At 48.2% G+C, this 22398-nt stretch overlaps 1 protein-coding gene across 2 annotated transcripts in view; it reads left to right on the forward strand.

The window, feature by feature from the left end:
• CALN1 (calneuron 1) overlaps positions 1 to 22398 on the forward strand; it is a 133267-nt gene that overhangs the window by 61746 nt on the left and 49123 nt on the right. For both annotated transcript variants that reach the window (XM_071816940.1, XM_065853361.2), the window contains one exon: positions 10277 to 10389. In XM_071816940.1, the coding sequence (XP_071673041.1) occupies positions 10277 to 10389 (113 nt within the window). The remainder of the gene's footprint in view (positions 1 to 10276; positions 10390 to 22398) is intronic.

The following is a 22398-nucleotide window of genomic DNA, read 5'->3' on the forward strand; positions in this document are numbered from 1 at the left end:
AACTTCAGGCTAAAATAAGAGGAAAAATAAAACCCCAGCATGTCAAATTGTTTATTATAGTACAAGCAGGAAATACTTTGATCGAGCAAAAGATGAGCTGGTTTCATTGGTGTACAAGTGAGGTACCTGTTACATTTTATCACACTCTGTATGTGACGTGTCGGTGGTAGTGACAAAAATGCAGCGGTGACATCTTTATGAGCAATAAAAAAACAGGGGGAAGAAATCCTGACTTAAAATGTGGTGTGTTCCCGAGCTGCTTTGCAATGGCTCTTTGTGGAGAAGGGAATTGAAGAGGGAAATTAAATATATATATATATATATATATATATGTATATAGCAGTAGGATGCAATGGTTGCAATGGGGTTCTGCATTCTGATTGTCCTCACGCAGTTTCCGTGTTTAAAATGCAGAGTTAATAGGGCAAGCACAGGCAGGTTGCTACAGACTTCGGGTTTGTCCTCTGGCCTCAAAGGCCTCTGATTTCTATATGTGAAATGATTTTGCGACATTTCAGCATGGTCGTCCTTTAACGTGTGTTGCCGAGCTGAGAAACTTGGTCGGCGAGATGAGTTTGATGCGACTTGTCTTTATTTATAGAGGCCACTTTCTTCACGTCTGCTCCGATTTGTAAAATGGAGATTATCGCATTATGTGTTCTCACTGCAAAGAATGAGGAGTAATTATTGTTGCTGGTGAAGTCAGTGAGACTTGTGGCTTGTACCGGGAAGAGGTTCATAAGGAATATCAGATTCTGTCTTTGATGTGGTGCCTGGATGGTTCAGTGCAGCCGTGTTGAATAGATGGGAGAAGAGGAAACATCACATTGCAATTCCCCCCCTGAAATCCATCCCTGTTGCAATGGGGCTGAGTCCTCTGCAAAACACCGCGATCTGTGGTCTGGCACGCAGGCTTGCCCTGTCACTTGTTTGCGTCCTTGCTTCGTTTTATGTATTCCTTAAAATGCAGTATTCCTGGGATTATGATTTGGGTTTCACGGACACGTATGCCACGGGGAACACACTTTACTCTGTTTAATGAGTTACTGGTCGTCTCAAAGTTGTGCCGAACTGTCTGATACCTGCAGAGCTCTCCTGCTATTCCCAGGGCCTGGGGAGCAAAAGTAATTCAAAACCTGGGTAGCTGGGATGTGATTTTGCTTTTCTCGATCCACTCACCAAAGGGATCAACTGGTTAAGACTTGCACGATCCAGGAGTTCTGCAAAAGGGATCAACTGGTTAAAACTTGCACGATCCAAGAGTTCTGCAAATTCCTGCAGAATGAGCCCTCTGGGCTTGATGTGCCGGGTGCTTTTGCGTGGGGATGAGGGTCCTTGGGGACACAGGTTGGAGGGGACGGTGGGGACTTGTAGGGGCCATGCTAGGGACACAACGCACTCGGCATCCTCTGCAGTGCCTTCCCTGCAGGACACGGGGATGGTAATTGGGGCATCTGTGGCTTCCCAGAGCCGGTGTGAAGCCGACACGCTGCTTGGCAGCTGTCTGATGGATGGGGTTTATTTTTTTACCGCAGTCACTGTTTTTGTCGGAGTTTTCTTCTAGCCGAGCACTAACAGCATCCTGCTTGTTCTAGCGCTTGTGGCGGAGCAGGGGACATGTCACACCCGCCACCGCAGAGGCAAACCCCCCCAGTCCTCTTCAATCACTGTCTGGCAGGTCAGCTCCTGGGCACGCTCCCCTTGGGCAAACTTGGGGAGTTAATAGATTTTTGTTTTTAATGGGGAAGCAAACAAGTCCTCTGCAGCCATTTCCTCTGCCTTGCAAGACGAGCCAACGGGCTGTCAACATGAGTAACTCTCAAGGTCCTTTTCTCAGTGTGGTGATGGATGCACCCCTGGCTCTGTCTTTCCAGGCTCCGTTCGAGCCTTTCAGACCCCGTGGCAATTTCCTCCTCCCGGAACATATGTCTGAACAATTTGTTAATCTTTTCTGTGTCGTTGTCATTGAACCAGAGCATCCAGCTCCGCGCAGCCACTCCGAAACCCGCGGCACTTGGAGGTGCCTTTAAAAGACAGGGTGTAGATGTTTCACCCCTTCCTTCAGCTCCAGTGCATTTTTTCCTTCAAAAAGCAGTTGTTAAAGCTGTGGGATGTATGGCCGAGCTGGCAAATGGTAAGAGAGTGGCTGATGGATATGTCCCCACTGTTCTCAAGGAGCAAGAGGGAGGAGAAATTGTGCTTTTTACATGTGTGCCTTGTTAGGGAATATCAGAGACTCTCTGCAGATGGCGATGGGGAGAAACCTCCCAAAGGAACATCATCGGGGCTTTGGAAATAGAAGAGATGCTCGTCATCATCTTTCTCCATCCTGGGGATGGTTACACGTCCCGTGCCACATAAGCATGAGGGGTGTAGACACCTTATCGCTGTCTACAGCTGCCTGAAAGGAGCTTGGAGCCAGGGGGGTCGGGCTCTGCTCCCCAGGAACAAGCGCCAGGAGCAGAGGAAACGGCCTCAAGTTGCCCAGGGGAGGTTGAGGTTGGATGTGGGGAACAATTTCTTCCCCAAAGGGCTGTGGGGCATTGGAACAGGCTGCCCAGGGCAGTGCTGGAGTCACCATCCCTGGAGGGCTGGACAGATGGACATGAGGTTCTCAGGGACATGGGGCAGTGCCAGGGATGGGTTATGGGTGGACTCCATGATCCTGAGGGTCTCTTCCAACCAAAATGATTCTATGATTCTCGGCAGGCAAGGGACATGGAGCTGTGCTGGCAGCCTCCTTTCTGGTGGCATTTGGGGAGGTGATGCTCTGTGCCTCAGTTTCCCCACTGCAAAACATCTGCATCGGCACATTAGTCTGGCTTTATCTGCTCTTTCCAGCCAATTTCATGGATATCTCTAATTAAAACTGTTTTAAAGCTGACAGTTTTATAAAGACTTTCCCTAGTTCAGGTTGAAGTTGTGGATTGAGTCTGTCATGAGGCAGAAAGTCTCCGGGTTGTGCTGGGGGAAGGGTCGGCGATCAGGCTGTTCTCCGACCTCAAATCCCTGAAACCGAAATTCTCACCTGGGCAATATCCTGTGGCTGGAGCTGTTCTGTGCACATCCTCCGCATCATCGGAAGGCACAGCAGCAACAGCCTTCACCAGCCTGTATTATTACAGCCCAGGTGACTTTATGGGCGCAAACAATGACACCGAGCGGGCCGGAGTCGCTGCAGCGAGCTATTAAGGGAATAAAAATAAACAGGAGTGTTGTGTGCGCCTGGGACCCGAGCTGCAAAAGACTAGCTCATTAACTTTAAATATATCACCTCGCTGCACGCTGGAGGTCAAACTCCACAAAAAAAAAAAAGAAAAAGAAAAAGGTGAATACTTATCAGTCTACACACAGCAGATCCTCATCTCCATTTAAATGTGTGCCTCACTTTAGTGCTATGACAAGAAACTTTTAAGGAGGAGGGAGAACCTGATTATCCTGAGAATGGCTGGGGAAAAGACTTATTTAGGAAGCAGCAGGCGGGTTATGCAGGCTCCCAGTTTAATGCACAAGGCTCTGGAAACCAGGTGTAAGTCTCTGTACTACCCTTGATTATAGGCAACACAACCCGTGCCTGCTTTCTCCCTTTTTTTCCATCAGTCTCTCACTCTGTTTCTCTCCAGCCCAATGAATATTTAATTACATCCTCCAAGGGAGCAGCTCCAAGGGGAGAATTTTGGACAGACAGCCATTGAGGGTCGGGGCTCTCCCATGGGATGGAGGGCGCAATGGGTTCACGCTTGCTGCTCTCTGAGCATTTAATTATTTCTTCAAAGCAGAAGAGCTCCAGCAGGAGAGGTTCCAAGAGCCCACGTACAGGCTGCTGCTACCTGGGATATCAGGATTTGCCGTCCCAGCTCGGCCCAAGCGCTCTCTCCTCATCCAGGTCATGTGTGGTCTGGGGGAGCTCTGCCCCCCGGGCTCTCCCTGCCCAGCATGTCCAGCCTGTGCAAACCACCACTGATGGTAGATCCTGTGGGATCAGGACAAATGTACCAGGAGAAAGGCAGGATGGGGCTCAGGCCATACAGGTGTAGCTTGGCTTGGTGTTGGAGCATAGCTGGGGGTATTTCGTGCTACGGTTGCCATCCCTGGTGCCCCGACAAGGTGACTGCAGAGCTCTGCCAGCCCTCAAATGCGCCTGTGTTTCCTGCTAAACATAGAATCACAGAATCATTTTGGTTGGAAGAGACACTCAGGATCATCGAGTCCAACCATCAACTCACCCCTGACACTGCCCCATGTCCCTGAGAACCTCATGTCCGTCTGTCCAGCCCTCCAGGGATGGTGACTCCAGCACTGCCCTGGGCAGCCTGTTCCAATGCCCCACAGCCCTTTGGGGAAGAAATTGTTCCCCACATCCAACCTCAACCTCCCCTGGTGCAACTTGAGGCCGTTTCCTCTGCTCCTGGTGCTTGTTCCTGGGGAGCAGAGCCCGACCCCCCTGGCTCCAAGCTCCTTTCAGGCAGTTCAGAGATCAGAAGGTCTCCCCTCAGCTCCTGTTCTCCAGCTGAACCCCCCAGGTCCCTCAGCCGCTCCCATCACACTTGTGCTCCAGCCCCTCACCAGCTCTGTTCCCTTCTCTCGACTTGCTCCAGCATCTCAAGGGCTTTCTTGGTGTGAGGGGCCCAAAACTGATCCCAGGATTCAAGGTTTGGCCTCCCCAGTGCTGAGAACAAGGGGACAATCACATCCTCCAGCAAATCCAACCTTCCCTTCTCCCCTTTGTTGAAGTCAAGAGGGCTGAGGGAAGATGAGATCCTTGAAATCCATCAGCTTAGAGAGAGGTGTGATGTTCTGTGCTCTGCGGTGAAGCACAGCACCTCCAGCCAGAGCGAACGACAGCACCTTGAAACCTCTTTGGCCTGAGGATCTGCAAGCACAACCCCACAACAAATGAATTGCATTTAAAAGCAAGAGGATTAGGAGAGTAAATCCCTCTTCAAAAGTGCTGGAGGCTTCTCTGGCTCCCCCAACATACACGTTCAACCCAGGGTTTGCTCCCTGGGAGTGCAGTGGTAGTTTTACATGCTTCTCTCTATTTTAAGTCATTAATGCTTTTCCTTTTTCCACATCCCATTGGTGTGTTTAGAAGAGCTCATGGCCATTTTTCAGAGGTGCAGACACCCCTTCCTTGGGGCTGGTGAAGGCTGTTGCTGCTGTGCCTTCCGATGATGCAGAGGATGTGCACAGAACAGCTCCAGCCACAGGATATCGCCCAGGTGAGAATTTTGGTTTCAGGGATTTGAGGTCAGAGAACAGCCTGATCACCGACCCTTCCCCCAGCACAACCCAGAGACTTTCTGCCTCATGACAGACTCAGTCCACAACTTCAGCCTGAACTAGGGAAAGTCTTTATAAAACTGTCAGCTTTAAAACAGTTTTAATTAGAGATATCCATTAAATACAAGTGATAGGACAAGAGGAAATGGCCTCAAGTTGTGCCAGGGGAGGCTGAGGTTGGATGTGGGGAACAATTTCTTCCCCAAAGGGCTGTGGGGCATTGGAACAGGCTGCCCAGGGCAGTGCTGGAGTCACCATCCCTGGAGGGTTGGACAGACGGACATGAGGTTCTCAGGGACATGGGGCAGTGCCAGGAGTGGGTTATGGTTGGACTTGATGATCCTGAGTGTCTCTTCCAACCAAAATGATTCTATGATTCTATGAAATAGGCTGAAAAGAGCAGATAAAGCTCGACTAATATGCCAACACAGCCATTTTGCAGTGGGGAAACTGAGGCAAAACGCATCCAAAGCAAATTTCCTTGGGCTGCAGTGTCTGGGAGAGCTGGAAAAGAGTTTGGCTTTCCTGCTCCGTGCTGCTCTGAGCTGCTGCTCCATCATCTTTGGTGCACTTGGCGCAAGTAGAGGTTGAACATGATGTATGGCCCAGTGATTCCTCTCTGGAGCTCTGCAGTGGCAGCCAAACAGATATGATAGCATGGCCAACATTGATTCTGGGGCTCTTCAAACTGAAATTACCCCCAAGTTCTTCCTGCACCCGGTGGGTGAACAGTGCACGTTGTGACTTGGGCAGGTCCAGGACTCCGTGCCAGCCACGCGTGGTCCTGGGGCACTGCAAAGGTTCCCAGAGGACCCAAGGATGTTGCTGGGTGCCTTCAGACGACCCTTTTCCACACTGAAGCCATTAGCCAGGCTCACACGGTTGCTCCCAGGGTTGTTGACAGTGCATCTGTTGTTATTCCTTTTGTCACATTTGCCTGTTTTTTTTCAGAATGGAGATGTTGTTTTGTGAGGAGCAAACATTTGCGGGTATCTGGAAGCACTTAATGCCCAGCTGATGCTAACAGACTCATAATGATAAGCAGATATGATTTGGCTCTGATGATGTGGCCAGCGATGCTCTGAGTCACAGTTTTAGTCATGCAAGGTTCAGCCACATGGTTGCTCACCCCCTTCTGACCCCTGGACATTAAAGTCACGATTAAGAGGAAGCATTATGGGAAAGAAAAACGTTAGGGCATAACTGTAAGTAAGTAAATAAATGTTTTATATGGTTTAAAACCAGGGCTTAAGCTCAACTCTGGTGTTTTGCTAAGCTCACCCACACAAGCTGTGACTATCCCCAGGTGGTCAGTCCGGGTTGGGGTGGCACCTGGATCCAATCCTCACCCAACTTGCAACCCGATGGTCTCCGTCCAGCATCCTGGGTCGAGGTTTCCCTGCTCTCCCAGTTTGTAAATGAATTTTTACAATGTGTGAATGCTTTTATCAACCTGGGACTTCAGCACGGCTGGGGTTTCTAAACCTCATCTGCGTTTGTAACTGGTGGGAGCAGAGAGAGAAGGGGAGCATGGACTGCTCCATCCTGGCCATAGCTTTGCACCTGTTTGTGCCCCATCCCTCCTTATGAGGTTGTTTTCCTTTGGTTCTTGCTAAAGTGGTTAATGTGAGCTTGGAGGCAGCAGGTGGGGTTAGGAGATGAACCCAGAGCGGGTGTGGAGTCTCCTTCTCTGAGCCATTCAAACCCGCCTGGACCCACCTGTGTGATCTGCTCTGTGACCCTGCGTGAGCAGGGCTGGGCTGGGGATCTACAGAGGTCCTGCACCCCAGCCAGCCTGGGGTCCTCTGATAAATCACCCCAGGGGGTTGATGAGGGGCTGGGGCTGTGGGATCACTGGGGGCACAGTTGTTTAGGATTCGTGGATGGCTTGTGGGAAGGAGCAAGGGAAGGCGAGAGCAGCGTAGACACAGGCTCCAGCCCAGCATTGTCGTTCCTTCTTCCCATCCCTTAAACCCAACTAAAAGTTCATTTCTGAATAAGCCACATACCGCTCGCTCTGAATATCAACGACTCCCGGGCAAGGAGCACATCTGTAGGCACAGCAAAGCCAAATGCAGGGACGTGCGCAGTGTTTGATTTGCCTCCAATGCAGATTCTCGAACAGATGCTCGACGTGTGCATCACACATCAGCCTGTAGCCGCGTACGTGACTATGGCGGGAGGAGGAGGAGGAAGGCACCTTCTGGCTGTACCCAATACAAATTTCTAGCTGAGTGCTCCCAGTATCTGCTGGGTAACCTGAAGATGCATAGATCCTATAGGTGATGCGGGTATTGAGCATTACCTGGATATACCATGGTTGTGGAGAGCAACCCCGTTGCATTTTCACCTTGCAACCTTGCAGAGTTGCACTGAACGTGTCTTGGAGCCTGTGTCTGTGAGGTTTTTGTAATAGTTCTCTCCTGGCTGTCGAATACTGTGAAAGGAATTTTCAGTCAAAACCGCGAGTTCTCTTTCTTGATATTATGATGCTGCAGTCTCCTGAGAACCTGATGGCAGGAAGGTTTGTTTTCTGCAGCTTAAAACAAATGTTAAAGGGATATTTCTACCAGGCAATAATGTTTTGGGGTCTAGTTTCCTTGCTAGCTAACAGTTTTAATTGAAAAAGCAGTCAATAAGGAGATAATGCATTTTGTAATAGCATCTTTCTTCTGAGGTTGTGGAAAATGCTATAATTAAGCTGGTAATTAAAGCCTGTGAAGTTAGTTATGATGCCTGGCAAAGGCACGGGGAAGTCATGAGCCGGGGTTTGCCCAAAGTCTTGTTCTGAGTCAGACACAGAGCCCAGGAGTCCTGGCTCCTCTCTCCTCATGTGTCGTGTGCAGGACCAAATCCTGGCTGCTCTCTGGGTGAACTGACATTGTAGAAAACACACACTGAATAACTCAACATTTTGGGGTTGTGCATGGATAGACCAAATATATGCGCAGGCAGGTACTAGGATCTTTCAAAATGCAAATTGTTTTCTCGCTAATCTGGCTGATTTCTTTAACCCAATTTACATCAATGTATGGGTTTGTTGCTGCCTTTCCCTTGAAGTGCTGCGCTGCAATGTAAATCGCTGCGAATCCCCTGTCACCTTGCATTACCTTCTCCGCCGTGATCCAGCGCGCTGTGACTGATACAATCCGACTTGATGGCATCAACCGGCGCCTCCCCCGGGGAAGCAGAAGGAACACATTTCCTCGTAGCCCATGAATGTTTTAAAGAATGGCTTGGCAAGTGATGGGGTGCCCACCCCTTTCCTTTTCTGCTTAATAAGCTGTCCCAGAAATTAGTTTCATCCTGCAAGCGCTCAGCCCCCTCCAGCCCTGCAAAAGGCCCTTCAGCATGTGCTGAGCCCTGAAGATGTGAACAACTTCAGCAGCTGGATGTGCTCTTCTTGCACGTTCGGGGATCAAAGCTATTAGGAGTCCCTGCTGAGTTTCCTTTTGCTGCCTCACCCCCAGGATATTCGCTCTTGTCTTCAAGAAATTACGGGCAGAGCCCAGTGAATAGAGATCACTGTTCTGGCAAACGAGCGTTTTGACTCTGCTTATTTTCACATTGTGTTTCTGCGGAGATAAGGACATGGAGAGATTTCAATCAGCGGTGCATATGCTCAGATCAAGCGTATGAAATAGCATAAAAAGGGCCGATAGCGGCAGCACACGGTGCACGTGGTGACACCGGCACGCGGGGCTGCTGCAGCTACTGCAGTGACATTTAATAGTAGCGCTTGCATTGATCACCTCCAGCCTGATGGTTTTAGACGCTTCTTACACCTCATAATTGCAACAGCAACTACATGGAGAGGTGGATGCAGGCAGTTTCAGCTGAATTGGAATAAAAAACAACCGAAACATCTTCCTGTTGCTGATTCTGTTTCCAGATTTGAAAAAAGTGTAATATATCACCCATATAAATTGGGCTAATAATTGGGATATGCCTATGGACTGATAGCCAAAGGAGAGGTTTATAGACACGTTGACTGCCCTGTTCGGAGCAGGTATTTCTAAGACCCTTCAACAGGCATGAGTTTCCCTTTTTTGCCGTTTTCATTTGGCATCACCCAAGTTCTCTGAGGGAAAAGTAACATTAAATACAGTGCTTGGACAGACTTCAAACAGCCGTGTGCCTCAGTGACAAAACACACAATATATGGCAGAGCTTGGGACCTCATCAGCTCCCTTCGTTAGCAGCAGGAGCCGCCACCTCGTCCCGCTGACAGCTCTGAAGCTGTGTCTGCTCCGCATGCTGAGCACACGGAGCTTTTCAGAGCCGGATGCTGGTGGAAAGCTGAAATGAAATATCTTGTGGATTCACAGTAATCTGGCTCTTCCCTCTGCGTATGCTCCTTTTCTCCGGAGGATGGGGTTGGCCCTGTAAAAGCTTTGCAGAGACCAGGCTGGTTGACAGCTTTGTGGAGAGGACGAGCCCTGCTGTCCTCCTACCACAATTGGGCTTTGGAGAAGAGATTTGCCTACAAACTCTCCATGTTTGGGGAATCAGAGAATCGTTTTGGTTGGAAGAGACACTCAGGATCATGGAGTCCAACCATAACCCACCCCTGGCACTGCCCCCTATCCTAAGAACCTCATGTCCGTCTGTCCAACCCTCCAGGGATGGTGACTCCAGCACTGCCCTGGGCAGCCTGTTCCAATGCCCCACAGCCCTTTGGGGAACAAATTGTACCCCACATCCAACCTCAACCTCCCCTGGCGCAATTGAGGCCATGTCCTCTTGTCTTAAGTGACCTGTCCATCTCTATTTGTGCATCACCTGGTCGTGTCCTCAGGTGTGGCTGTGCCACAGCACAGGCCATTCATTGGGATATCAGCACATTTGGGTCTGTAGGAACCATGAACTTGATGTAGGAGGTGCCATAGTGCACGTGTGGGTCCATGATATGCAACAGATCTAGAGTGGCTTGTTGGATGTGGGCACTAAGTGATATTTCAATGAAAACATTGATCTTTTTCTTTCATTCCAGGGGATGGCCAGGTTGATTTTGATGAATTCATGACTATTCTGGGACCTAAGCTGGTATCATCGGAAGGCAGAGACGGCTTTCTGGGAAATACAATAGACAGCATATTCTGGCAGGTAAGTGGTCATGTTTTTAAATGCAACTTTAGCCAGCTATCAGTAGCTTCCAGAATTGATTTGTCGAGGAGCACAGGGTGTTTTGCTAAGTGGGAATACTTGTGTAAAGGCTACTGGGATCCATCTTGTTGTGTGCGACCAGCCCGCGTTGCTGGAGGGAGGGAAAGCACCTACTGTGAATGAACTGCAGTTGAATACACCAAAGCACACAGTTATTTGTGCAACGTGTTTGCGAGCATTTTGGAATTCACTTTTGGAAGAGAAAAACAGTTTTCTCAATGAGTCATTTGAGTTGGGAACGTTGAACCTGTCGGGCTAAAATGTGCCGCTGTTCAACGTCCCTTGGCTGTGGCAGAGGGATGGTCCAAGCAGAGCGAGATGTGCCATAAAGGTCGCATCTGATTGATGCTTCTGTGGTTAATTCAGGTCCAGGGCTGCGGATGAGGATGTGCTGGTGCAGATTTTGCCCACGATGCCGTCCTGGGGCGGTTTGGTGCTGCCGCTTTCAGTGGTCGGAGCAGGGTCTGGCTGGTGATTTTAAGCAGCGTTAGACCTTCCTGGAACAGCAAGAACAGTCCAGGCTGTTGGAGTGGAGGTGAAAAATCTCCCAAAACACGGTGCTGCACGTTTCTTGCCAATGCATTAAATGTGTAGTTTTCTATGAGATTATGACTCATTTCAGGGATCATCCAACAGTCTTGGCTTGTTAATAAACTTTGGCTGTTACCAAGTTTATGTGAATCAAGAGTCAAACCTGGATATAAGTATTCCTGTCTTCTTTTACTACTCTCCAGCACTGTCCAGACTGAATTGGGTGGAGTTTCATAAGAGTCTTTTAAAAGTCTTTTAAAAACTTGTTCCTGGCCTCCTGGCATGTGATAGAAATAACCCTGAAAATCCTGGTCTGGATCCCAGTATTTCGTTGTTATAGAATCATTTAGATTGGAAAAAAACTGTCAAAGTAATAGTTTGGTGTTGGTGAAGCCGCAGAGGTATGTGACGTATCTGGGGGGGATGAAGAGCTGAACTCGTACCACAAAGGACAGGACTGTGGCAGTCAAATGATTTATTGTCTCCATCACCTCTCGTGAGCTTCATCCCGGCACATGAGCCAAGGGCAGGTGGGGAAGCACCAGCTCATCCCATTTCCAGATCCTCCGCTCACCGCAGACATTCAAGAAGCAAAAATACTCCTTGGGAAAATCAAGTTTATGAGCTGAGCTCTTTGATGGGGAAGCAAAGTTGTCTGCAGCCCTCCCTAAAATTCAGCTCAGCTGCCATTCAGTGACCCTTCAGCCCATGGAAACGCCTGCAGGGGCTTTGCTCAGAGGAAGGGAGGACGTGTGCTCTGGTTTTAGAGCAGCAGGACTCCTGGGCTCAGCTTTGGCCTTGCTCTTTCATGCGGCGGGGACCGTGGCCCTTGTGTCCCCAGGCTGCGGTGGGACGAGCAAAAAGAGCGCAGAGATTTCAGTTGCTGGCCCCTCGGTGGGAAGGGCCAGCCCTGGGGGTTGTCTGCAGGCAATGAAGCTTTGACTGAATTGCACAAGTGCTCCAGGGCCTCGGAAAGAAAGAAAAAGTGTTTATGGTCTTTTACTTGTAAGGGTAAAAATACATCTCTTTACATAGCACTTCCCTGGATTTCAAAGCCCTTGAAGAAAGGCTTCATCTCACTTTTCATTTCTCCTGGGGTAGGTGAGCTCGTGAAGAATACAGCAATTTTGCTGCTTGTTCCTAAAGAAGAAGCAAGGATAAAACCACGTAAGAAAGTGTCATTTGGGGAGCAGGTTCCCTTTGCCTGTTCCTACCTGGCTTTACCCACATTGTCTGCAGGGCCGTAAGTCACCTTGTCTTTAAGCAAAGCATTTATGCATCTGTATTATCTCTGATTTGAAACAAAGCCCTTTTGGAATTGGGGCTGGCTGTGTTTCCTGTATCCCCTTGCCATGCAATTTTCACATTTGCTGGCAAGGAACGACAGGGAGAGGGCAGTGAGTTTGGGTCATGGCCACAAAACCTCACCCCAAAGCTGTAGACAGCAAAAGACATCTTGAAGAGGCTTCTATAACAATTCCACGGGGAGGGAAAATCCATGTTGGCACCCAGAAAGTGCCTTCTCCTCTCCCATCCAAACAGCTTCCCTCCAGCTCTCACGATTTTGGCTCTCGGGGTGTTTTTACTGAGGGTCTGACTTTCTATAATGCGGCACTTCTGTGCACACTGTTGCAAGCGCACATTAATAGTGCTTTAAATAATACAATAATAGAGTTAAATAATAACCAGCAGCAAAAGGAGAGAGGAATTTGAGGGAAGAGGCGAGGGCCTGGCGGTGCATTTGCAGGTGAAGCTGGGGCGAGTCGCTGGCATCCAGGGGGCAGGAGCTGCCGAGGGGAAGGATCTTCCCACAGCAGCTGTGGGGCTGCAGGAGATGGGGAGGGGGTAGAAGCAATGGAAGAAAAGGGAAAAGAGAGAGGGATCATGTGTGGAAGCCTTGAAGTAATAGGGAAAGGGTGCATTCCACCTATCACATGGCAAAAGAGTGTTGATCAGCCCAGGAGAAGCAGGGTTTGGCTTAGACATGAGCATCGGCAGGTGGTAGAGACGCGGAGGGTCTCTCAGATGTATTTTTCTTCCTTGATTTCCCGCGTGGGCTTTAAATTGAGTTGTGTCAGTGTGTGTTTAAGGCGGCTGACTCTTGCTTTCTCGAGTAGCGGTGATCAGTTCTGCTCCACTTAGAGCGGCTCCCCGTGGTCCCTCAGCCGGGTCAGGTATTTAGGGGAAGGGAAGAATCCTCCCTGCAAATACTCTATCAGGATGAGTCGATACAGATATCAGATATCAGCAGAGCTGAGGAAACATGGACTTTCCTCCACCTCAGAAAGTCTGTTCTTCCCAAGCGAGATGCACCATGAGATGTGCAAGACGTTCCCAGCCTGCAGGATCACGGTCAAGAGGAGTGTGAAGGTTGGAAGCACATGGCGAAACCCGTTCCCCCCAATTTGGGGCAGACCAAGCTTGCAGCAACAACACAAACATCCCCTTTGGCTGCTTCTCACAGCGTCTACATTTATTCAGAGCAAAATGTAAAGCAAAATGGAGCATAGGTGAGATTTTGGGAGCAGCCGTTGAGCCCCAGCTCAGCAGCACAGGGCTGGAAGAGCTCCTGTGGTCTCTCGCAGGGTGTCTGCCCCCTGCCCTCTCCATCTTTCTCCCTCTGGATGTTTTGAAAAACTGAAGGTCCATCACCCATTGCTCTCCTTCCTCCGCCAACCTTCCCTGAGCTGGTGCTCACTCTTACTGTCCTGAAGCTGCTTTTCTTCAGTGTTTCTGGCAGCACTTTCGCAGTGATACGGTGGCCATTGCATGGTCAGGGAGCTGCTATTTGATCGGTTTGCAGGCGTGAGAATTTGTTTTTCCAGAACTCGGGGAATACGCATCCACTCTGAGGGCTGCGCTTTGTGCAAATGAGTTTTGAGGCATTTCCAATGTGTGGCCATTCAGGTCTGTAAAGCGATTTAGATCAAGAGTATTATAGAACAGACAAACATCGCTACCAGTAAATATTAGCTCCTTTTTTTGGCAAACAAATTCCAGATCTGTCCACTGAGCCCTGCCATTCTGAGCCAGAGAGAGGGATGAAAAGAGAGAGAGGAGAAACTGGGATTGCATATTCATTTACAATTTTTGCCCAGATCATTTCTAAGTGCACAGACATTCAGGCACAAGAGTTAAACAGTTTGCACAGGACGTAGTGTAGTGCATCTCCAGCCCTTGGGGACAAACAACAGGAACAGAAGTAATAATAATATTGGATTATAGGCTTTTAATTAAAATCAACCTCTCTGTCTTGGCTAAAATGCTTTTTGAATTCACAACAAGTTTGAACGCTTAAACAACAGGGCTGCATCTGCATCGAATGCAGAATAAATTCTGTACCCGGCAGCGCTGATGAGAATATTTTGAAAAGTCAATACTTTATACGGTGATCATTTGAGAGGCAAAACGCTGCCTGCTGGGTTTTTTTTTCCCTTCTCTCTTTACTGTACGCACGTGGAAGCTGCAGGGAGCATCATTTGAGCCGACGCTAAAGCATCGCCCATGCAAGGATATCTGGAAGCTTTGTCGTGCATGAGGGGCTGGCACTGGATCACGGCGCCCATTAGATATCGCCCGGTATAATTCACTGGTGTTCAGGAGGAGGCTGGTTGGTTTGGGATAAATAAGGCTGCTTTGCAGGAGCGGGAAGACCAGAATACCAATGTGATGGTTCAGGTTGGGGAGATGCTACACAGAGATCTCATTTTTTCTGCCATAGGGATGTCTGTGCTGTATTTCAGGGGGACAGCAGGTCCTGCACACGGAGCAGCTGCTGTTTCCTGGGCTTGGGAAAACCGTTTTTGTCCACATTCCTTTGAGGAGGAGGAATCCTGTAGTTTTTAGGATCTTGGTGGATGAGTAGGTGCAGCCAAAGCTGGATCCTGCAGCACCATGATGCAGGGAAGGGGACGGGCCAGAGACAGCAGAAACCCCCATACTCCTGAGCCACCGAAACCAGCAGCGTGAACCAAAGGGCATTTTGTCCCTGGATGCAGGAAAAACAGAGCAAGGGCCACATCCAGCTGTGCAGCTTCACATCTGGGGAGGGGGTCTCAGGGAGGTGGACAGGGACTCGGAGCTGCCTATGAACACGGGACAGCAGAGGGACGTGGCCGGGATGGGACACGGTGGTTTTGTCCTCCTGGCACAGTTGCTTTAATGATTTGCCTTGCAAAATTGCCCATCCATAATCTTGTTTGCAGTTGTCACTGCGAATGCAACAGCGTCCCGGGGGAGAGATCTGGGCTTTTATGATCTGGTCAATCAATTAGTGCTTTAATAGAGTGAAATGAAGGGGAAAATGTGTGGGAACCTCAGTGGCACAGGGCAGGATACGGAGAAGCCGCGGCGGGTGATGCTGTGGGAGGGAGGCAGGGCCGTGGATGCTGTGTTGGGACCGCGCTGCCAGCCAGGCGTGTGAACCGTGCATGGCGCTTGGCTCTACAGAGATAATTCTGCCTAGAGAGAGGTTTTTCTTTATGAGGTCCGGTAGATAAATCTAATGCAATTTCCCCCTCTATGTGAGTTTTCTCCTCTCGTCCCCGCAGAGGAGTTAATTTGATGATGGCAAATTAGCCTTGCTGGAGTTGTGGAGAAAATGTGTGTGTCTCTGCGTGCAATTCCACGCGGTAGCAAATCCAACCGCCCCCCACCGCTGCGGACCGTGGCATTGCCAAAATAACAGCTTGATTCTCGCAAGGGCCAGCCGGCTGTGGGGTGTACCTGGCCTCCCCTCCTCACTCTCCTCCTCCTCCTCCTCTTCCTCTTGGGTTGGTGCAGCCCCTTTGTACATGTCTGGGGTAACAAACCCCAGGAGGGACCATTTTACATCTCGTTCCACAATTGCTTGCTGACGGTGAGCTGCTCTGCTGCAAATGCCCCTTGATCTAAGGATTTCAGATGCTGTTTCACAACCTTTTGAAGAACCATTTTGAATCGACTTCTCTGGAGGAAGAGATTTAGTTTTGCAGTGCAGGGTACCGGGTGATGCTCGGGGTCGGCAGTGGTTCCTGGCAGGGCAGTTTTCGCATGTATAGTTTAGGGTGGGAAGGAACTGGTGTTGTGCTGCTGCTTGGAATGGAAGATGAGATTCAGGGAGGAAGGATGGCTTGAAAGTATGTGCAGACTTAGTGCTTGTACAAGTGCCCTCCATCTCGGTGACTACTTTGGGGTTTAAATCAGGAAACGCTGCAGTTGAAGGTCTGGGTGCCAGAACTTGATGGTCAAGGATGGGCAGCTGGGGCTGTACCGTTGGACCATACACATCTCACCCATGCACGTCCTCTTCTGCAAAAACCCCTCACTCCACAACAGTATTTTCAGTGTTTGCAACAATGTGGGGTTTTGGTTTTTGAACCTGAAATATCTCAAAGTGATTTTGACAGAAAGGAAATTCTGTGCTGCTTAAAGATCTGCCCTTTCTTGGGTTTTTCAAGTTGAATACCACCGAACTAAAAGACTGGTTGAAAACCTTGGCATTGCCTCCCGTGCAGAACCCACTGCAATTTGGCCTGGGAGCCAAGGCAGCCACCTTTCCCATGACACTTAATACTGGGCTCTGCTCAACTGAGTCGTTAAATTCACCCGGTGCACCATTAGCTTCAGTGTCCTGAGCATCTTTCCAGTTTCTGAAATTGTGTCCTGCCTTTTAGCTTTGACGGGTGATTTCCATCTATCCCCTTTTAAAATGTGAGGTTTCCCATTACCAGGGCACAGATGGCTGCGTTGCAGTGACGAGCAGTGACTCTGGCCACAGAGCCGGGATGACGGTGTGCGGTTCATCTTGGTACCTGGGACACTCCTTAGACCTCCTGCAGAGTTAAGAGAGAGAAATAGGGTGCAATTCATGGGATCTGCTTAAGGCATCAACCTCAGGAAGGGATGCATCATGCTTCAAAAGTGCTGGTTTTTCTCCATTTGGTACAAAGTCTAGAAACGTGGCTCAGATGGAGATGTGTGCACTGGGGACAGCTAAATGTCATCTGACGAGTCCCACTAAGGATTTCACCAGCTCTGTCGGTGCCGAGGCTGTTATCAGTGGAAGGAAAAGGGTTCTGGTTGCCTTATTAAATCTTCTTTTGTTGACAAAGATATTCCCACTGAGTACATAGTACTCAATGGTTGTTGACACAACCGAGTAAAAACTGAACACTTACAGGTGATGAATTCATCAGCCAGAGACTTCTCTTTGTTCGTAGTCTGGATATCCAGCCCAGAAGTGCTGTCACAGTCTCTGGTGTAGACGTGAACATTGGAGAGGTCCATGGCCTGGATTGTCCCTGGACAGTGGGACTGTCACATCCCTGAACCCCTTTGCAGTGAATGAAGTTACCAGAGTGAGCAATGATGTTTGGGTGGCCTCATTTTGATCTGTTTCTATGAAGGGACCTAATTTTCACCCGTACACATCTTTCCCTGTGACAAAACCATCTCTCCCAAGTCATCAGGATCAAAGTTAGACCTAAAAACTGAACATACTGGAAATGGTGAAGTTTTCAGGCTACTTGTGAACCAAAGCAGGACTGGTACCAATAGCAGGAGAAAAGCAAGGCTTCATTGTCTGGCTGTGTTTTGTAGCTCACTTACACATTTAGCTTTCAAAACCACACTACAACTCTGATTCGAAGTCTATTTAAAGCAGGCAGATTGTATCAAGAGGTGTCCTGCCCGCTGGATCACAGTGTCTGGCTGTCCTGGCAGGTGGTGCTTTGGTTTTGTGCACACTCTGGAGCACTCACATACACGCACTCCATCCCACTCTTACGGTACACAGGTTATTTTTTCCATGCCAGCTTATATATAAATTCAGTCTACATATCTGTGTGTCACTGGGATTTGTCTTTTTGCCCCTGCCCGATGGGTAAAATAGGAACTGCGCCGTGATTTTCTCAGTGGTTTGCTTAGGAACGTAAGGAGCAATGTGTAGGAAAGGTAAATGTGTATTATCGTTGTCTGGTGTGCACGTGGGTACCAGGAATGTGGGATGGGGAGGGAGTTTCTTGCTTGTTGTGGGCTCTTTGGTGAGTGCCAGAGTGCATCCCTGGTGATGTTTTTTTGGGAATGGGGATCTTTTTTCTTTGAGTGCTCCTTGATGCCTTTGAAAGGCATCACTGGGTGATAGAATCATAGAATCACTTTGATTGGAAAAGCCCCTCAAGATCATCAAGACCAACCATAACCCACCCCTGGCACTGCCCCATGTCCTGAGAACCTCATGTCCGTCTGTCCAACCCTCCAGGGCTGGTGACTCCAGCACTGCCCTGGGCAGCCTGTTCCAATGCCCCACAGCCCTTTGGGGAAGAAATTGTTCCCCACATCCAACCTCAACCTTAATTGGCTCTAAGTCTGATTTTCATGGACATCAGAGTTTGGGAATTGTTTAAAACAGACTTGATGTTGGTGGCCTATTTCTATTCCTTTTTTTCTTAAAGAATCCCCACTTTGAGCTGGAAATGTAAACAGTGCCCTCCCTTCGAGCCCTGGATTTCAGTAGAGTAAAAATACTGTGAAAATTTCACTAAGGTTTTAAGAATAAGAAGGGGGAAAAAAAACAGGAAAAAAGACACTCCAATGCTCATAAACAAGAAGAAAAAAGCAAAAGTGTTGGCAACTGTTTGCGACAAACAAATGTATTTAGAAAGAAAAATGACCTTTCATGTGAAAGAAAAGCTAGAAAAAGGAATTACTCCGAGAAAATGCAAATGGAGAGCTGCAATTCTTTTTGTAATATTGCTATTGAGTAACACACAAGTGGTAATTAAAATAAGTAATTATATGACCCGATACATTTACTCTTAGTTAAGAAAACACATCAGGGTGCAGACACTTATGGCAGAAATCCAGAGCGACATGAGAAAGCCGGTGGAAGTATTCAATATATGTGCGAGTGTGGTGGGAAGCATGCAAAGCTAAGTTTTCATGCCCTTTTCATCAAAATAAGCAGCTCTAGCATGTAAGGAAAAGATCTCTGTTCAAAATGAGCCAGGATGATGGCAAAGTTCCCTCCAGAGATGTATTTGAATGTCCAAATTTCCTATTTTGAGCAGACGCAAACATGGGAATGAACCCACAGGTGGAGTTCATGGGAATGCCCCCGTTTTTGGAGCAAAGTGCAGGTGAAAAAACACATCGTATAACAATGATTTGCATGTTTTTAATCTCTTTCTGCTCTTGCTAAGTGTTAGTTTAGATGTTTTCCCCCGGGCTGCCTTGCTCAGGGTTATTAGTACAAGACGTCGCTGACAATCCACCCGCTTCCCCCACGCACACCAAACTCCAGCTCCTTCCAACTTTGGGGAGTGACAGAGCAATTGAAAGACAAATGAAATAAATGGATGCTCTTTAGGAGAGCGGAACCTGCAAAGAGCTGTCACAAAGGCAGACAGTACATAGGTGCCGGATTTTGGGGCTTTCAGGAACCGCAAGATAAATCCATGAACTTCACCTTCCAGCACTTGCGTCTTTTGGGTTAAGAGACAACTGAGCCAATATTGATATTTAATTTATGGCTAGTTGGTATGAGGGCACGGTTTTTCACAAAATTAGCCAGTATATTAAGTTAAAATCTCTCCTTTCCCCAATACCAGCTGCTCCTTGCTACACATCAGCCCCATCCTTGTGTTTTTCTGATGCCACATCTTTATTACCAACTGGCATGAAAACTCTGCCGAACTCCCGGCTCAGAAATGCTTTTGTAGTTACTCAAATAGCCTCAGTAGCCCGGATCTCTTTTCCTACTGCCATTCAAAAGCGCTCAAATCCCAAGGGCAGTTTCAGAGGAAAAGTGGAATATATTATAATGGTAGAATCAAACAACGATGAAACCCTCCCAGAGCTGCGGGTTGGGCTGGGGTGCTGCAGAACGGCCGCGTCTTCAATGGGATTTGTGTTGTGTTGTTAAATTTGTGAAATGTGGAGTTAGATGTGTACAGACTCTCCCGGGTCGGACTTGTGGGGTTTGCTCTCAGCTTGCTGAAATTATTGAGATTTGTGCTTAGGTTTGCATCTCCTTGATTCGTGCTGGACATAAAGACACAGGCAAAGAGACACCAGCGTAAATCTTCCAAGATCGGGATCTTAGGAATTAAGGGAAGAGCTGAGTCTTGCCCGTTTGTACTGCGCTCCTTTCTCCCCTGTTGAAATGATGTTTTTATTTAGGATAGCTGGGTAATACCGTAGGGAACAGTTACACTGATGATTAGAGATAATCAAAATGTTTTCGTGAACCCAATTTTATTGAAAAATTACCCTTTGTTTTTTCCCAAGTGAAACTTTCATCAAACACGCTTTGAAATTGCCATTATTCCCAGAATTTCTGCTTCACCTAATATGTGCCTATCTTTTATCAACATGTTTTAAAATGTTTTTCACTCACAAGTAACACAGCATTCTTATTTATCTGAAGCATATTTTTCAGCAAACAAATCAAATGGGTTTTCTGTTATATCATTTGTAACAGAAAATGGATCCATTTAGGACCTAGCAAAATGAAAATGACTTAAACATTTCATGTGGGTTCTTCCATCTTTTAAACTCGGAGTAGTTTGTCATGTACAGCTGTCGGGCACAGCTTTTTGGTTCCTGCACGTAGCTTTGCTGGCTGCCAAGCCAGTGGAAAAGCACCTGGTTTAGGGCAGGAATCTCTATGACTGGTGACATATTTGCAAATCTTATTGCACTTCTCATTTTTGAGAGCACTTTTTCTGTTGCAGTGGTGAATTGTTCCCTCTACAAGCTTCGTACAGGCCTGTCTGGGTTCCCATGGGGTAAAGATGAGCACAATCCATATGCTGAAGGTTCATCACCCCTGTGGCAGCATGTATCTTGCTTTTCTGACAGCCCCTCTCTCTTTGATGTTTGTCACTTGTGTTGGTTCTGGCCATGGCAATGGGCCAGGACGGCTCTGCCACAGAATCTTTTAGGTTGGAAAAGACACTTAAGATCGTCAAGTCCAACTGTTAACCAGCACTGCTGAGTCCACCAGTAAACCACATCCCTAAGTGACACATCTACACATCTTTTAAACCCCTCCAGGGATGGTGGCTCCAGCACTGCCCTGGGCAGCCTGTTCCAATGCCCCACAGCCCTTTGGGGAAGAAATTGTTCCCCACATCCAACCTCACCCTCCCCTGGTGCAACTTGAGGCCGTTTCCTCTGCTCCTGGCGCTTGTTCCTGGGGAGCAGAGCCTGACCCCCCCTGGCTCCAAGCTCCTTTCAGGCAGTTCAGAGATCAGAAGGTCTCCCCTCAGCTCCTGTTCTCCAGCTGAACCCCCCAGGTCCCTCAGCCGCTCCCATCACACTCGTGCTCCAGCCCTTTCCCCAGCTCTGTTCCCTTCTCCCAACTCACTCCAGCCATGTCAGTGGAAGGGGAAGAGCTGGGAGAACCTCAGGCCCTGCCGAGCTCTTCTCATCCACTGCACAGGCCGGTGTGATTGCTTTGGAGACAGCTGACTTTTGATTGCTATACAGGAATTAAATTAGGTGAGTTAAAAACCCGTATCAATCACCGACATGCATACTCGCATATGAAACGTAGACTCAAAAGGTTTATGGTAATCAACGTGGAGTGGCTGATTAAAGTCCATTAAAATTCACTAGAAAAAATTATAATCCTCTCTCCACTTCCACCCTGGCTCTCTTCCCTCTGTTTGATAATCGCTGCCGACTTCACTTACCATCCCTGACAAAGTGCCCCGGCATTGGACACGTTACTGTTGGCATCATGAAAGCCCAAGTGTGTGTTGTACACACACATAGAAGCAGATGGGAAGTGAAAGTAGGAATAATTTGATTTATAGCAGACAAAGCATGGAATCTGCAGGAAGGAGCACACTGAGAGTGATCTATCACACTCGAGCATCCAGAGACTTGGAAGAAATACGGATGATGTTAAAATTTTAATTTCAGCGGGAACTTATAACTTCAGGAATCCTGTGGGGTGTGCTTTATTGTGTCTCAGAAATTTCTGGTGAATATGGTATGTTGCTTTTATATGTACTCCATTTCTGAATGTGAAACAAGTATTGTTTCCGCTGAGCAGACCGCTTCTGACTAGTGCCAGAGTTAGGTTGTGGTTGGACTCAATGGTCCTTTGGTCTCTTTTGACCAGAAGGATTCTGTGATTTTCCTTCTCTGAATGTCTCTTCCATAACATGCAGAAACATCCCCTTTGTTGTTCATACAAGGTCATTATGGACCTTATTACAAGACGGTGCCTTCGACTGAACCTCCATAGGGTTGTCTGCATTGTTTTTACCTGCTCTGCCTGTCTTCAAAAACTCCAGGCCTGTTTTGCATGTGCCATTTGATAGGCATCCAAATTGCTCCTAGAATGAAATCTCCATCCAGTTAATGTAATACCTGCAAAATCAAATCCTGGGATTGGAGTCTTTTGATGAAATCAGGTCCCAATTGTTA

The sequence above is a fragment of the Patagioenas fasciata genome, chromosome 19 (genome assembly GCF_037038585.1).
Source record: "Patagioenas fasciata isolate bPatFas1 chromosome 19, bPatFas1.hap1, whole genome shotgun sequence".
Taxonomy (NCBI): domain Eukaryota; kingdom Metazoa; phylum Chordata; class Aves; order Columbiformes; family Columbidae; genus Patagioenas; species Patagioenas fasciata.